At 38.2% G+C, this 15,714-nt stretch overlaps 1 protein-coding gene across 1 annotated transcript in view; it reads right to left on the bottom strand.

Moving 5' to 3' along the window:
* The window catches only part of LOC104164952 (cubilin-like), a gene marked incomplete at its 5' end in the record, with an annotated part of 74,719 nt that overhangs the window by 21,235 nt on the left and 37,770 nt on the right, over positions 1-15,714 (bottom strand). The window contains 5 exons of the mRNA XM_009704439.1: positions 334-534; positions 7,609-7,758; positions 9,275-9,431; positions 11,765-11,952; positions 13,930-14,155. Of these exons, the coding sequence (XP_009702741.1) occupies positions 334-534; positions 7,609-7,758; positions 9,275-9,431; positions 11,765-11,952; positions 13,930-14,155 (922 nt within the window). The remainder of the gene's footprint in view (positions 1-333; positions 535-7,608; positions 7,759-9,274; positions 9,432-11,764; positions 11,953-13,929; positions 14,156-15,714) is intronic.

Below are 15,714 nucleotides of genomic sequence, written 5' to 3'. Positions count from 1 at the left end.
AAAACCACAAAAAAACCCCCCAAACACAAAAAACCCTGCCAAAATGAGTTGCATTTCTTTTCTACAGCAAAGGAAAAGTGTTTCTGTTCCTGACTTGGTCCCATGTAGCGTCTTGAAATGAGAACTGTGAGATAACACCTCAGTCAGTGACAACATGCACCAAACAGTCCCATGTCCCGGTCCCGAAAGCTCTTTCGGGCAAGTAAGCAGGGAATATGAACCATCTACATCCATCTAAGGTATTCCCAAAATGAGGTACAACATTTCCTACACCGAACCATTATCCAGCTGGAATATTTCCACCACCTAAAGCACAGGACAGTGGCTACTCACCAATTGCTCTGTATCTTGCCTGGAATCCAAAGCCTGCAATGTGGGAGTCAGTGTAGAAGTTGAGCAGCATAGGTCCAAAGACACTGACTGGGGCAGGGAGCTCATTACCACAGAGCGTGATGAGAGGATGTGGGGTAACCCTCGTCCCGCTGAAGATGCTTACTCCATCATAAAGACAAATTCTGCTTAAGAGTGCTGGGGCTGCATGGACATATAATGCAGAAGAGTTAGCAGCATATTTTCCATGTGATTTACTGAGCTGCAAGCATATAGACCTCACACAGGATAAGAATTACATATTATATTACTTTCCATTCCAGGATCTCAGGATCTCATTTTCTTGCTGAGGATGTCAATTTTTAATATGCAGAAAGACTGAGGCAGAAAAAGGCAGAGACCTTGTCTATAAGACATCAGACTGGTCTCATTCAACACATCCTATCATCTGGAAAAGGCTCCAGACTCCCTGACTTCGTGGGAGTCCATAGTTGAGTGAATACCATCTATGAGGAGGTGAGAGGACCTAACAAAGCATGGATCTCCTCTGCAGATCAAAGCACCTTTTTTTACAGGCAATCAACTACCTGGTATTTCTTTCTACTAATGTAGAAGTCAGCACTCAGTGCAGGGAATTTTGAATCACTAAGAGTGAGAATTTGGGAAAATGAAAACATAGTCCATACACTAACATGTTTCAGAGCTGACTTCTTTCTGTCTGAATTCCCTCAAACTTTGGAGTACCTAAACCCAGATTCTTCTTCAGCTTGACTCAGAGGACAAAAAAATGTAAATGTAATCTTGCAGTTTGCCAGTGAAATGCTGTAACTGTGGCAGTCAGTGGAGATTTGGAGATGACTGAGAAATAGGAAAAAACCCAATGATTTTCAAGAGCAATCTGTTTTAGGGGGCAAATTGGTGCAGGTATTAGTGTGAGTGAAAAGCTGCCCATTCAGAAGCACTAAGAAACACTGAAATGGGGAATGTAGCATTCTACTATTTTTTTCCCATTGGTTTTTAGTTTCTCATTTGCAGTTAGGTTTCTGGAGGAACAAGCTATCCTCTCTGACTCCCTGCTATACCTTCCTGACTTTCTAGCCACCTCACCGTTTGCAACCAGATTTGACTGAGATGAGAGGTCTCAAATGTATCAAGTTCACGTAAGTTTCATGAAGGTCAGTAACTGAATTAGATTGCCAGAGGAATGTCGCCCAAAGGACAAGCTGTGCTTTCAGTGTAAGGGTGGTGAGTTTGGGCAGAGACCTGCTCAGCACCAGCCACGGGCACCCTGGGAGCTCAGAGCCATGTCACCACCTCCCTGCTCTGCTGGGAGCCATAGACATGGGGAGAAGTTGGTGGTACCCGGGGTGGTACCACCAAGGGATGTATGGTGGGAGCTAGAGAGGTTTGGTATCATGTGGGAGCAAGAAAGCTGGATTAATGCTGTCAGTGAAAAACATAACACACATCTACTGAAAAATGAGCTTCATTAGTTGTTATGCTTATAGAAAAACTTGATGTTTGTCGTCATCTTCATCACTTACAAGCGTAATGGAAGCTGGGGTGTCACATGTTTACTGACGTTAAGTTACCATGTTTAGCGATCTGTTGGCAACAATGGGGCAGTTACTTAAACTGCAAAGAATTAAAAGGGAATTATCTAAATTTAACAGGACAGATGCTGAGCCTACTGTTGCAATGGAGTGATTCCTGCAGATTGTCCAGTCAAAACAAGCTGCTTCCTAGTGTTGTAGGAAACAACGGTTGCACTTGATGATCTTTGAGGTCTCTTCCAACCATAATGATTCTATGATTCTATGATTCTATGAAACAGGATGGCTCATATTGACCAGGATGACACATTGAAATGGAGCGATAATTCTGTTTCACAGGAACAACAGAGTGCTCCCAGCAGTCAGATATATTTTAGATCCTTTCTGGAGTTTTAATTAAAAAATTTCTTCTCTCTCAATGAAGACAATGTATTCTAACATGCTTTACAATTATGCCAATAGGGAAATATGGTGCTTGTCTGACTAATAAGAGTAACTAAGCTGAAAACAACCAGCCACATCAGATAGCTGTTTACACTGTTATTAAAATGATTAATTAAAAATATTCTTCATGTCCTACTGTATCATGAGAATACCTGATAATGTGATACAATTAAAAGACATAATCAATTTTAAAATAGAAAGAAACAAACAACAATAAAAAAGCAATGGAGACAAGTGCAATTTTCTGAAAAGACTTTGGAGAAAGGCATGAAGTGAAATGGATTTCTCAGCAAAGCAAAGGTCCACAATACCCATCACAAGTTGTTTCGAACTGCTGCACTGGAAAGAATAACATGGTTGATGTAGGATTGTGAGCAAATGGCTTAATTTCTAGCTTTGAATCCTCATTGTTTGGGCCAATATCATTTATGAAACATGAATCCTGGCAGGACTGATGATTGTTTGATCTCTATCCTGTAACTCATTCTCTTGTTTACACTTTTCCTTAAGTTCTTACCGTACTAAATGCATTATTCTGTAAATAACCCCCAGCCTCAGATTCCTCTATTCTATCTCCTCATATCATACTTCCAGGCCCTACAGATACTCAGTACGTTATCAGCGATTCTTCTCTGTGGTTTATTTCCTCCAATTCTATCATCTTAGATCTTTTCTAGACCAATTTCTGTCCCTTGCAGTACAATGTAACAGCTTTCACGAGTCTCCACAGATCTTTCCTTAGCCAGATGTCAGACCCACATCCTCTTTGAGCTGACAGGCACTTTCCACATAGCTAGCACTGTTTTTCTTCATAGACCCCTATTTACTAAGAGCTTTTGCTCATCCTTCTGGTGTTACTGTATTCTGTCTTCCGATTCATCCATGAGGATTCATCTCTTCTCCTGTCTTTCTCTTGTTATCTCCATGTTAGCTCTATATAATCTCATTTGCAAGGACAGATGCAACTACTATCTCTATGCTGATGACTCCATAAGTCTACTTCCCTCCTCCAGGCCTCTTTCTGTCCAGGCTAAAATCTTATTTCTGTCTCTCAACAAAACGATTCAACAGGAGAGCTTTTTTCCCCCCTTGAAGTCTTCCCTTGCATCTTCTTTCTTTACAGCCTCATTATTTTGCCTTCCCTCATTAGGTCCATGTCTATGATTTGGATCTCTCTAGGTCTTCACATCCAGGCTAAATGTAAATATTGTCAAGTGTTTCCAGTTATTATCTTTAAGATAAACCCTTTCCTATCCTTTCATATAGCTATGACTCTCACCTGAGAAATAGTGATTTTTCCAACATGGATACTGTAGCATTCATTCGTATAGCCTTGACAATATTTCTTCCAAATACTGCTAGAGAGATCAATTATTTGGCCTGACATTATGAACATATCCCTCTCTCTTTGAATTGCTGCGTGTATTTGCTTTCAATATTTGCACTCTATTTATCATCTCTTCGTACTGCTCAGCATTGATGCATTGACTCGTGCCTCCAAAGTTCACATGATAAGGGCTTTAGTTGTCCTTACATTACCTTTGGAAATATGCTTTTGTGTTGCCTCCTTTCCATTTACCAGAAATTTCTGTCCAGTCTCATTATTCTCCATAAAATAATTAATTTGATATGATGCCTGCACAAAAACCTTGACCGAATTTGGGCCTCTAACTCTCTGATCACTGATAACAATGTCCCATTTCCATCTCTCTGTCTGTAGCCACAGATTCTGTTTCATTTTGTATTGAGGCAGAACATGTCTTTTTGTTTAATGTTTATAAAACTGAAATTACAAAACTGACGTTTTGGGTCACAACTGTAGTTTCTGTTATAAATGGTAATACAATTAGTAATTATTAATGTAGGAGAAGTATTATGCAGATATATACTCCTGTGCAATATATTAACAAGGTCTGTAGCACAAGATACTATTTTGAAAGCAAGGAATTACAAGTCTTTCATGTATATATCCTCTTTCAAAATAATCTATTGCAAAACTTGTCTATTTTCTGAATTGTGTAGTAACAACTGAGAAAGCAGATAGAGAAGACTCCAAAATGAAGCTGTGACCTTATCCCAGATTGCAAAATTACAGCTGCATGTTTAAAAAAGAAAAAGGAGAAATAAACAAGTTATTAAAACATTATTCAGGTCAACATGGTATGAGCACAATGCAGTTGTTTTGTATGGACAGAGGATAAATACTACAGAATTCTAAAAGCAGATATTGCAGGAGGCCTACATCCATCTCCCCTAATTTTCCGTGATTTGAAACTCAGACTTTATTGGATGTTATCCTCGTACTAGAAGAGTATTACAGCCATTTAATAATACACTACTGTAGCTGTCCTAAACATGTATTTGTAGGGACGTTCATCTGAATAAAACTTATGAACATAAAATGGATGTGATTAATTACTTCTTAGATAGTAAGTCTACTAAGAAAGATAGATACGGGTTTTTTTACTAATTCTAATATGTTAAATTTGTGTATATCTTTAATCCAAGGAGGGAAGACAACATGTATCACTGTCACAGAAGTGGGGCTGAGGAAACCAACTCACCCTCATTTGTTTGGTTCTTTATAAAATAACCAAACACAACAATGCAGGTGGTACTACAAGAAGCAAGCGGCAACCTATGCAATTCTTGAAACAGGCAAAAGAGGTTCTGTAACCATATTCAGTTTGGCACAGGAAAAGACATTCTTCAGGCTGCAAGGAAATCCCGGAGACTAAGCCAAACTCCTTTCATAGGGTTAATCTTGCCTATGTTTTGCTGCCTAAATCTAAAGTATCTTGTGTAAGCTATTGTCTATGGCTTCCTGTAATAGTCAATGGGTAAAGAGAGTGAGGGAGGCCTTCAGAAGGCAATTCATTCAACCTCTACAACACATTTGGGTTTGAGTTTAAAGCACTTTTTCGCTTCACTATAGAAGGATATAAATCTGGAGGATAATCTAAATTAGATGTCTATTTTCAGGGGCTCAAAGACAGATCAAAACAGCTTTTCTACCTACCAGGAAGCAGCCAATTTAGATCAAATTTTGATCATAAAATCAACAAATGCAGTTTCCTCCAGTTCTCTCTTGTTCTTTTACTTGCTATATTTAGTGCTTAATACATATTTAATATTTAGTACATGCATGTCATGTTCATTTGGTTCCAGATACTGACATTTTATCACGGCTGTGGGTTAACTGCCTCATTTGAAGTCGTTCTTTATAATCAGAACAGGCATCTCATCATAATTGGAAACATAACTACTCTACAGCAGAGATCTGTGAATAACCGATGAAGTCATTCAATTTTCTACCAATGTGTCACTGCACTATAGCCAATTACGGTCTGCATTCTAATTTTCTGGAAAAGATATCTCAACCAGTTAAAGTCAATGAGATATGTATGCCTTACAGGCATTATTTTAGATACTTCAATTCATTACTAAACAACCATGAAAAAAACAACTGGATTTCTTTTGAGAGGTCAAATAGGTAGTAAATTATGTTAATTGGACATGTAGCTAAACTTTAAAAACCCAATCCAGAACATCTGTACTAGTATGGTTAAAATTTTACAGGCTACACTCAGCAACAATCTAAGCAGGTGCAATGCTTCCTTGCATATGGAATAGCTAGAAATGTTTTTAACAGATGCTGCCAAACATTGTCCTGCCTTTGCAAAACAACTAAGGGAGTTTGTGCTAGAAACCCTTAGGCACATGTGTTAAACATATTCAGTGGGACTGCTGAATAAGTTTTCACTTCTGCATGATAGTTTGCAAGATGGTGGTTTCAATCTTCTTTCCAATTTGAAACCAGGCAATTTCTCTTTGCTAAAGGGTTGTATTTTAAGATTTTGTGAGAAGTATTAATAATCAACTACTGGAGAGTGTCATACTTCCTCTTTTATAACCAGATGTCCTTTAGCTCATATCCACGGTTCTTTTCTTTCATGTGACTAAGGACTTTTAGTTTGTGTAGCCTAAGGAACCCTATAACAATAAAGGAGCAAATTGCCCTACCAGAAGTAGAATATTTTTAGTATTTCTTTATGTCTGTGCTTATTATTATGTCCATATCACTTACCTCTTTGCTTTAACCTTCTTGATAATAAAAGCTTGAATCCATTTATAAATTAACTGAATGCACAAACAGAATACAGATCAGTAATGTACTCATAGAGGTGTCAAAATTGGCATAACCTGATTCAGCCTAATGTTTAGCTTGTCTGCTGAATAATAATATCTTCTACATGAAGAAATTATGTAATATCTGTGGTTTACATTTAATAAAAAAAAAATTCTTAAAGTAGCAGTTTGTATTAGGGGATGAAAAAAATGTTTCCAATAAAATCATAGTCAAATCAAATCTTTGTCTAAGACCTAAATTAAGTTTGGACCAGAATACTTTTGAATTCAAAACGAAATACTTTTGAAAACTTAAAAAGAAAATAAAAGAAGTCTATTTTCTGACTTTATTGTTTGGTCTGAAGAAAAATTCAAATTACAAACCCCAGCTTAATAACAAATTACTCAAAAATCTCTTTGTCTAGGTGACTTCAAGGGAACCAAGTTAAGATGGCCTCAAAATTTGTGATGCCAGCCGAGCAGTTTGGACATACTGATTCCTCTGTGTTATCATGACATCCCCACCCATAAAAATTTGATCCTGTCAAAGTTGGGAAAGTTTTACCATTCACACCAATGAGACCAGGATATTATACCTGTTATTTCTTGGGTAAATGCTGCCAAGTCTGAAAATCTCAAGAGGGACTTTTGTTCATGGGTGTATACAGTGTAACAACTTTTATATGTTTTCAGTTACTGTAGTCTTTCACCTAGTTTCACATTTATGTGTTAGTACATCCTTGTAAAACACATGAATATATTTATATCCATTTTATCAGTTAAGGAAACAGAAGCACTGAAAAGCAGAACAGCTGGCCTAAAATCAAAAAGATTATAAGACTCAATGGCAAAAAGAAAGGCAGGAACAAAGACCCGAATTGGCCAGAGTCACTCTTATACTCCAACCACCTGGCAGCTTCATTGCTGCAAGCTATTCAACAGGTGAGATCTATCTTCATTCTTCTGGAAGCTTTCAGTGATGCAAAACTGAACCCTGAACACTATCTTTGTAAATGTTTGTCTGTAAATGATTCTCAGAATGGACCAGCAAATTAAGCCATCAACCATTTTGCATGATAGAAGACTTGTATATTTTCAATTACATAGAAGTTACACTTCATAGTACATACTGAAATAATGAAGAACCAGTTACCTTCCAAGTGGAAAGTCTCAAACTCGAGGATCACCAGTGACTGTGGTCCCTGATCTATGACATAACTGCAGTTCAAGTTGTTATCATACTGACTAGGGTAGTTAGGAGAGACGATACGACCTGCAGGGCTGGTGAAATTTACTCCACATCCTGCAAACATAAATAAATAAGACACAGTTATAATCCAGGTGATAACATCATTCCAGTTTTGCAGTGAGAAAGCCAATAAGGTACACAAGGACCTCATCTCTCCTTAAGAGGCTAGTCAAAAAAACCAGGGAGAATAGTATATACCATGATGGCAAAAGCAGGTCTTACACACACACAGAGCAGTGGTTTTGGGAAACACAGGGCCTTCCCGCCAACAACCTCGCACAGTATCTTGGAGTGTCTTGGATAAGATCAGGCCATAGCTCCTCAGCCCACTGACCAGAAGGATACAGCACTGCCATTCTTACGGGTTTGGAGACTGCACATTTCAAAATCCTTTAGTACATACAAATGTAGCTGAATTGGATGGGGGGTTATTAGGGCACATCAGCAGTTTAGCCTCATTTGAAAATGCCCATCTTAGCCCAAGTGGTACCATTCTTGCTTCATGCCTGATAGCCAGGAGGATGCAGGCTGCTATAGGGCCGTCTTTGGGTTGCTTTGCTATGTGCGGAGACAGGAAAGGGTTGCCTCAAGCACACAGAACCGTTCATTTTCATGGAGCTCTTTCTGATCCTAATCACTTGCGTGGCCTTGGGTTTTCTCTTTATTTTAAGCTACAGGCTTAAAACAGTGCAGTGCACAGTGAAATGCTGGTATAAGCTTAGGAACAGGCACATGAAGCCTGTGATTGTCTAACAGTTTGTTAGTTGTTACTGACAACATTAGAGCAGACATTATAGAAACAAAAGCAGTTTCAGTTCAGAATTCTCTATACTTCAATAGTTTCTTCCTCTAAGCACTTAATTTCTCACTGTTTTAATCTGAATCCAGTGAAGGGAAAGTGGTTTCCTTTAGAAACATCCTACAAAAAAACCCCAAACAACCAACAGCAATTGAGCACTACCTCCTACACTTCTGGTGGGTTCAACGGTCACAAAGCACATGCCATCATTAAAGAAATAGAGAGGCCCACCCAAGAAATGCCACTTGAGCTACATGAAATGCAAGTACAACAGAGCAAAGCAAAGGCCAGAGCAGGTGGTGAGGAGTCATTTCTTCTCCTGAGAGCAGTTTATGTGAAGGGCATGGGCTACACCATACACAGGAGAAATTATCACAGTTTCAGCATGTGCCTTGAAAAGAAGAAAAGAGATAAAAATTCTAAAGGAGGAGCAGATCCTTTTTCCTTTTTAAGAAGATTATAGTTTTAGGTTCCAAGCAGTTTACAGAGAAACAAATTATTAAAATTTAAAGCCTATTCATTTCTTTTCAGCACACTGAAAAGGCAAGGTGGCTAAGGATAACTCAAAGTTACAGCTGCATGGAGGACCTTTGGCAAGTACAACACTGGAGCACACAGTAGCTCCATTGCGTTCAGTAAGGAAACTCTTGGTTTCAAAAGCTGTGCAGAGGCTTCAATGCCTTGGTGGACTGAGGTCTGAATTGCTACACGCAGATCAAACTAATCCAAAATGGACTAATAGAGCAGCTATCTGGCTTTAATATTACTTACTGCTTACAAAAGATGCGGAGAAACCTGGCCCGGGAGAATCCTGAGACTGAAATACTGTGGTTATCACGTTGTTTGGAGCAACAACAGGATCAGGAGCTGAACTTCCACATCCTGTGGTTAACAAAGCTGCTTCTTCTTCATCATTTCCTCTCCACACCTGACAAACCCAGATTGGAAATGGTTTAGTGCTTTCAAAGCCCATGTAGTTTCTGGAAACCCACCAGAAATTACATACACAATTGTTCTTTCCACAGACTTAAGGTAGGACTCATCTCACACTGAATCTTAGCGATCTAAATTGGAGCTAATCACTCTCTGTTCACTCTAGTCATTGAAGACAAAAAGACTTCTCCAAGGAGTTAATCATAGTGAATAACAGGTTGCCAGGGACCTCTGAAGGGCATCTGGAGGTCATTTGCTCGAACTCCTGCTGATAGCAGAGCCAATGTAGATCATGTCCATGGAATCAGAGAAAAATATTTCATGCACATCATTACCTACCTCCATTTTGTCTCTGCTAACTTATCTCCATACACTCTATGAATATGAATATCAGTGTATACAATGAATTATTAAATGCAATCCTTATATTATTCATAAGTCAATAAAAACCAAAGTTGTCATGCTAGGGTAATACAGAGGCATCAAACTGGAAGATCTGGATCCTTAATATCTAGTCTTGCTAATCAAAAATTATTCCCATTTTTGTTATGTTGCATTCATTTGTTCAATGACAAGTATCAAATCATACAGAGAGTTAACAAGATAATATAATTCACAAAAAATATAACAAAGAAAAATACCCTTTTTAAAAAAAAAAATTACTTCAACTGTACCAATAGCCAATTTAAGTTCAATCAAACCATGCATTCAAGAAGCGCATGCAGGTTTAGGTAGGTATTTAAGTGAAACCCTCTTCAGGTAATTACTTAAACGTATTTGAGGCTCCCAGTTTAAGCACTGAATTTCAGCACACATATAAAATAAAACATAGGCATAAATGTTTGATGTTTCTGAGTGCTTAAATAATTTCCTGAATCAGGATGCTTATTGCCAAGGATTTAAAATGTCTGTTTTGAGAAAAAAGAAAAAAATATTTACTCTAATAATAAATTTATTTTTCATTGATGTGTTTGAACAGTTTTCTTACTGGTACTTTGTACCAAAAATATATTAAAAACAAATAATATTTGATTTTTAAAGTAATGTGTTTGAAAGAATTCTAGTGGAACTAGAACAACCACAGGAAATTGTGATTGCTCTCAGCAACCATCCCACAAAGGGTTAGCCAAGGGTTAGTCTGTAAGTGTAGGTATATGAATCACCTCATTCATCTGGCTGAGTGTGTGTAAGGCAATGGATGCTCAAAGGATTAATATAAACAACCTATGTCCTGGCCAAGATTTTGCAAAGTCACTATTGATTTTGGATCCCTCTCTTTTGGCTGCTCAGCTTGAAATGGATGGAAGACATTTACACCTGTTCCACACTTTTTCATACCCACACACCTTCATACATCTCAAATTGAATGTTCAGAAATGGAGGTGGACATCACCAAAAATTTCAGATTTTTCTCTATGGAGAAAATCTCCAGTTGACATAGTTTTGACCATGTCATTCAGGACAGTTTAGAAAATCAAAATTAAAGCACCTTTACTGGGTGGCATTAAGACTTCCATATTAGTGAAATTTATTGTATCATATTACGTCAATTAATCAGTGGAGCAGGCTATGAAAAGACAAATCTAATAGTATTTTTTTCCACAGCCTTAAAAAATGAGTGCAACTGTGGTTTGTAAGTTAGTAGGTATAGATCAGATGTACAGCTGCTCAAGTCTTCCTACATGTTGTCAAATTATGTTTGCCCTTTATTTCAAGTGGGAGTTGTACTGCTGTGGAGAAAATGAGCACAAAACCACTGAACATATGCCAAATGCCTGAGAAAAAAAATGACACTGAAAAATTTGAAGCATGTCCACTCCATTCTATTGCTTTGAAAACAAGTGACTCTTGACAACCTATGAAAGATAAGAATGCTATCTTTGTTTTTTGAGATTAAAAAAAGAAGGATTAGTGCAACTTGACAGTTTATACACTTATAAAGGAGTTTTGTAGAATTATAGTGTCACATTCCTGGTTTTTTACTCACTGGAGTGATTGAAAAGGTCTTTTCATTACACTATATTTTCTCATTATTTCCTGGTTCTGAAGTCATATGTATTTTTTTCATATTTTTCATTTTTGGGGCAGCATGTAGGGTGATGGACGCTGATGGAGGTGGAACCTCAAGAACTGATAAAAATTAAAAGTATGTGCAAGCCAGTTCTCAAGGCATACAGAAAATTGACTGTATTGGTACAAAGACTTCGGTTTATATTTCCTGAATTTTGTACCTTGACAATCCTAAACATGACAATTGCAAAACAGGATTCTGGAATCACGACTTCTTAAAGCACTGCCTTGCTGATCTAATGCCCACAATTATTTTACCTTCACATAACTGCTCTGGCAGTTTCCATTGCTATCTGGAATCTGGAAGTTAGTGTGGAAGTTCATCTCCAAGTGTTTGCTTTCGTGTGTAATGATAGTCCATGTGCATCTGGTGTTCATGGGAAAGTTTTGAGGCCAATGAGGAGACTTGATCATACCATTATCTGAATGAATGATTCCACCACATCCTGGAAAAAATAGCAACAGGTGGGAGAAGTGTTCAAATATTTCCTGTTGGTGTCAGCTTTGAATGGCTGCTAGCTTTTGTGGCTGCAAAAGTGAGAGAGGAAAGCCCTGACACCCATTCAAAGTTCATGTACCCCTTAATTTTCCTTCTCCACCCCTGCAGCAGGGAGGTAGTTACACTCTGGAGAAGGTCTGTCTTTGTACTTCACTTTCTTTTCTTCACAACTGCCTTCTCCTTGCCAGTTCATACCCTTTTGTTCTGGTCCATCTATATAATCCTGACAATTAGAAGTGAGTAAGGGTCAGAAATACATTAATGAGGAGCTTCTCCTGAGACTGTGCAGGTTCTTTCCCACACTCCACAGAATGCACATCATGACTGACAGCCAGTCAGAAAAGCATCCTAGGGAAAAATACTCAATGTACTGCTGAATCCTTTTTTTCTCACTCTGCAACATGCAAATATTGCAGTTCCACATGTGAATCTACTCAAGCTACATCCATTTACCCAGGGCAAAATGGTGATTTCTCCTCCAGCCCAGGCAGCCCTGAGGATCTCAGTGGGATTATGGAAAGGGCTGAAAAACATGCCTTTAAAAATTATTAACAGATGCATTTATAAGGGGAAATAGCTGTTCATGGCTCTGTGGCAGCTCATGTTCTTATACACAATAAGTTAGTTAATTTGAAACATACTTGCAAATACCATGCTAAGAATAATTTACTAGGGCTAGGTGTACAGTACCAGCAACCCATTATTATTTCAGAGTAGTAGTAAAAGGATTAATAAAGAGCAAAAAAAGGTTTATAACATTCTACCTTTTTCCTTTTAGTTAAAAATATATATATATGTTTTAAAAGGAAGAATTTATTTTTCATTCTTCTATGTTAGAAATGGCAATTGTGTTTAGAATGTAAACCCAGAGATTCTCGGTGGACAAATGAGAAGAAAGCTGAGGAAAGGAAATCAGGTATATAAAAAAAGAAATCTCCTTTCACAAAGAGAATATTGACTATACACATTGCATGTCTAAACTAATGTTCACTACATCATTGAAGAGTGTCCTTCCTTGCTCATGAAATCCCAATGACAACACTGTCAAAAACTTGCTTAAGTGACAGTGTATATTCACACAAGCACAGACTATTGATATGTTTAAGAAGACACTCCATCAACTAACTGACTGTGTGATTACTGCTAGATCATTACCTGATGGAAAGCTGATCAGCATCAGCCAGAAGGTTTGCAGCTGGAGGGGACATTAGAGAACACGTTGACAGCTCTGTACTGAGGTAGGAAGGCACAATGAATTCTGCCTTGCCACCAGCCAGCACACCTGCACTTGCCTTCAGTCACCTCCTGAAGGACAGTGTGCAGATGGTGAATTTTTTTTTTCAATCCAGAGAGATGATAATTTCAACAGAGGGAAGGTAGCTTTTTAAAATGTATCAATTCAATCCTGCATGTGCACCACCTTCAAAAGTGTACCAACATCTCCACTGAAGTGGAATAGTTTTAGGCTGTTATCACAGTGCTCTCTGCAAAGTTCTGTCTGCCTCTCTGTTTTGAAAATGACCTCTCTAGTTTAAAGTGTTTAAACCAAATTGAACTGTGAAACAACCGTTATTCAAGAAACGAAATGTCTCATAGTCACTGACAACAGATACCACTGCTGGGAGGGTAATAGACATGGTATCAGTTTATAGACATCGAGAAACTGCCAGTGGGAGGCTTAAAAAGTACAAAATCAGTCCAAATTTCATTGTGTGAGATCAGACAACACTGGTTTAATATTTGACTTTTTTAGTACTGGCTTCTCTCAGGAGTGCTGAAGATGTTGGCATGTATTTCTTTTGTTCTTTAATGCAAACTTAATTAAAGAGGAGGAATCCGATTTCATTTTGTGGTTGAAAAGTTCTACATAGGCATGATGTACTGCTATGTTAGACCTGACAAAATCAGTATTTTTGTCTCTTACCTAGAGATTCTGCTGTCCATGTTGCATAAAAGCCACCTCCTTGAATTGAGTGATCAGAGTTAAAGATGACGACTAGCTTGCTGGAACCAGACCGAATAGTCCCAGGGGATGTGTTTCCACAATACTTCCCTATGACGGGAGACCCAGGAGAGCCGCCATTCAGGATAGTAACAGAGTCCCACTTACAAAGTGAATGATTTTCAATGTGGAAGGCTGTAAAAGTAAGCTGCAACACACAAAAGTGACATTCAGGAGCTAACACCAGCCACACCAGCAGAGGGGTTAGAGCACTCCAGCCAAATCCTGTAGCCATCCTAGCATAATGATTTCTGGGTATGCTCCGAAATACGACCCACACTTCACCTTGATGCTTTCCTGCAAGCATTGCTTGGAGTCTTGCCACTATAAGTAACAGCAGCTACTTAGCATGAAGACAGAAATGGAAGAGGAATGCACAGGTTCAAAACTGGCATTATTGGGACTTAACCGTATGTTTGAAGCTAAATACGTGCTTCAAAATGATCTTGAATATGCATAGGTGTAGAACTACTTTCCTGCTCTCAAGGCTTCTGATCATGCAATCTGAAGTTGTACATTCAAATATAAGTAGCTATGTAAGCAGAAAGCCTTGGATTTTTTTCTTCCTATTATTTTGAATCAGAATACTTAACAGTTGCTAAAAATAATGCTAGTTTCCATTAAATCTGAGAGAAACAGTTGCATGGTTGATTCCTGTGGGCCTCGATGCATCACATAAATAGCCTGGGCTGGGCAGGCAGCTTCTGACCCTGTCTCCCTCCCACACTGATGCCGTTTGTTCTTGGAGTGATATGCACACGGGTTGGGTTTTCAGTTCAAAGATTTATATTGTTGATCCAGTAGACTCCTAGATTTGTTGATGCTGAAATATTGATGTACACTAATGGCTGCTGGACCCTCTTAGAATAAGTTATTTTTACCACTTCCAGGATTGAGATCTTTGTGGAAAAGTTTAGCAAATACATAGTACTTCTTCCTGTAACTTTTGTGTGTATTCATTTCCAAAAGAACCCTGCCTGAGGCAAAGACCAAATACAAATTTAGCTCAAATGGTTTAAATTTGGAACTTTACCAGCAACTGAAACTGGCAGCTTATACTGGAAAAGGTTAGTCTGCCTTCACTGAGGGGGCTGCTACTCACTCCTTTTAAAATAGAAATCTACTTTCATCGGATTAAGATTAGCTCTGCTTTAACCAAATTTGTGGATGAAATAGAATTTTTGTGTTCTGCTAAAATAATCCTGTATTTCCTGAAGTAAGTCAGTGGTCAGAATATCACGCAGCAGAATAATTAGGACTATGGGTTTGCATTTCTAAGAAACACTTTTGTAGTTGTAAATAAGGAAATCATGATAGGGAAATCAGTGAAAGACATTACATATGGAAATCTGCAATGTGTTTTTACAAAACTGCTTTTCAGATATTTTTCTGACCCGGACCGCAAATGTCACTGATTGGACCTATTCTCCAAAGCATCAGTCAAATAATTCAGCAAGTGAAGTTTAGCACTGCTTGGTCATAAAGGTGCTTAAATTGGTTTCTCAGCAGTTTGGTTCAAGAAAGTAGCACCTCAGGCAGCCCATTAATAGTTATTGGGAAATAAGAGTAGCATCTCATTGATGTAATTTGTACCAGCAATCATATTATCTTCCAGACTAACATTAAGACGTGGAAGTAACTTTTTAGTGGCTTGCAGCTTTTCTGCAGAGATGAAAAAAACTTCGGCCTCATGTTTATTCTCATGAT

This window comes from Cariama cristata, unplaced genomic scaffold (assembly GCF_000690535.1).
Source record: "Cariama cristata isolate BGI_N322 unplaced genomic scaffold, ASM69053v1 scaffold21187, whole genome shotgun sequence".
NCBI lineage: Eukaryota > Metazoa > Chordata > Aves > Cariamiformes > Cariamidae > Cariama > Cariama cristata.
The sequence above is the reverse complement of the archived record's forward strand: the minus strand, read 5'-3'. Positions and strand labels throughout refer to the sequence as shown.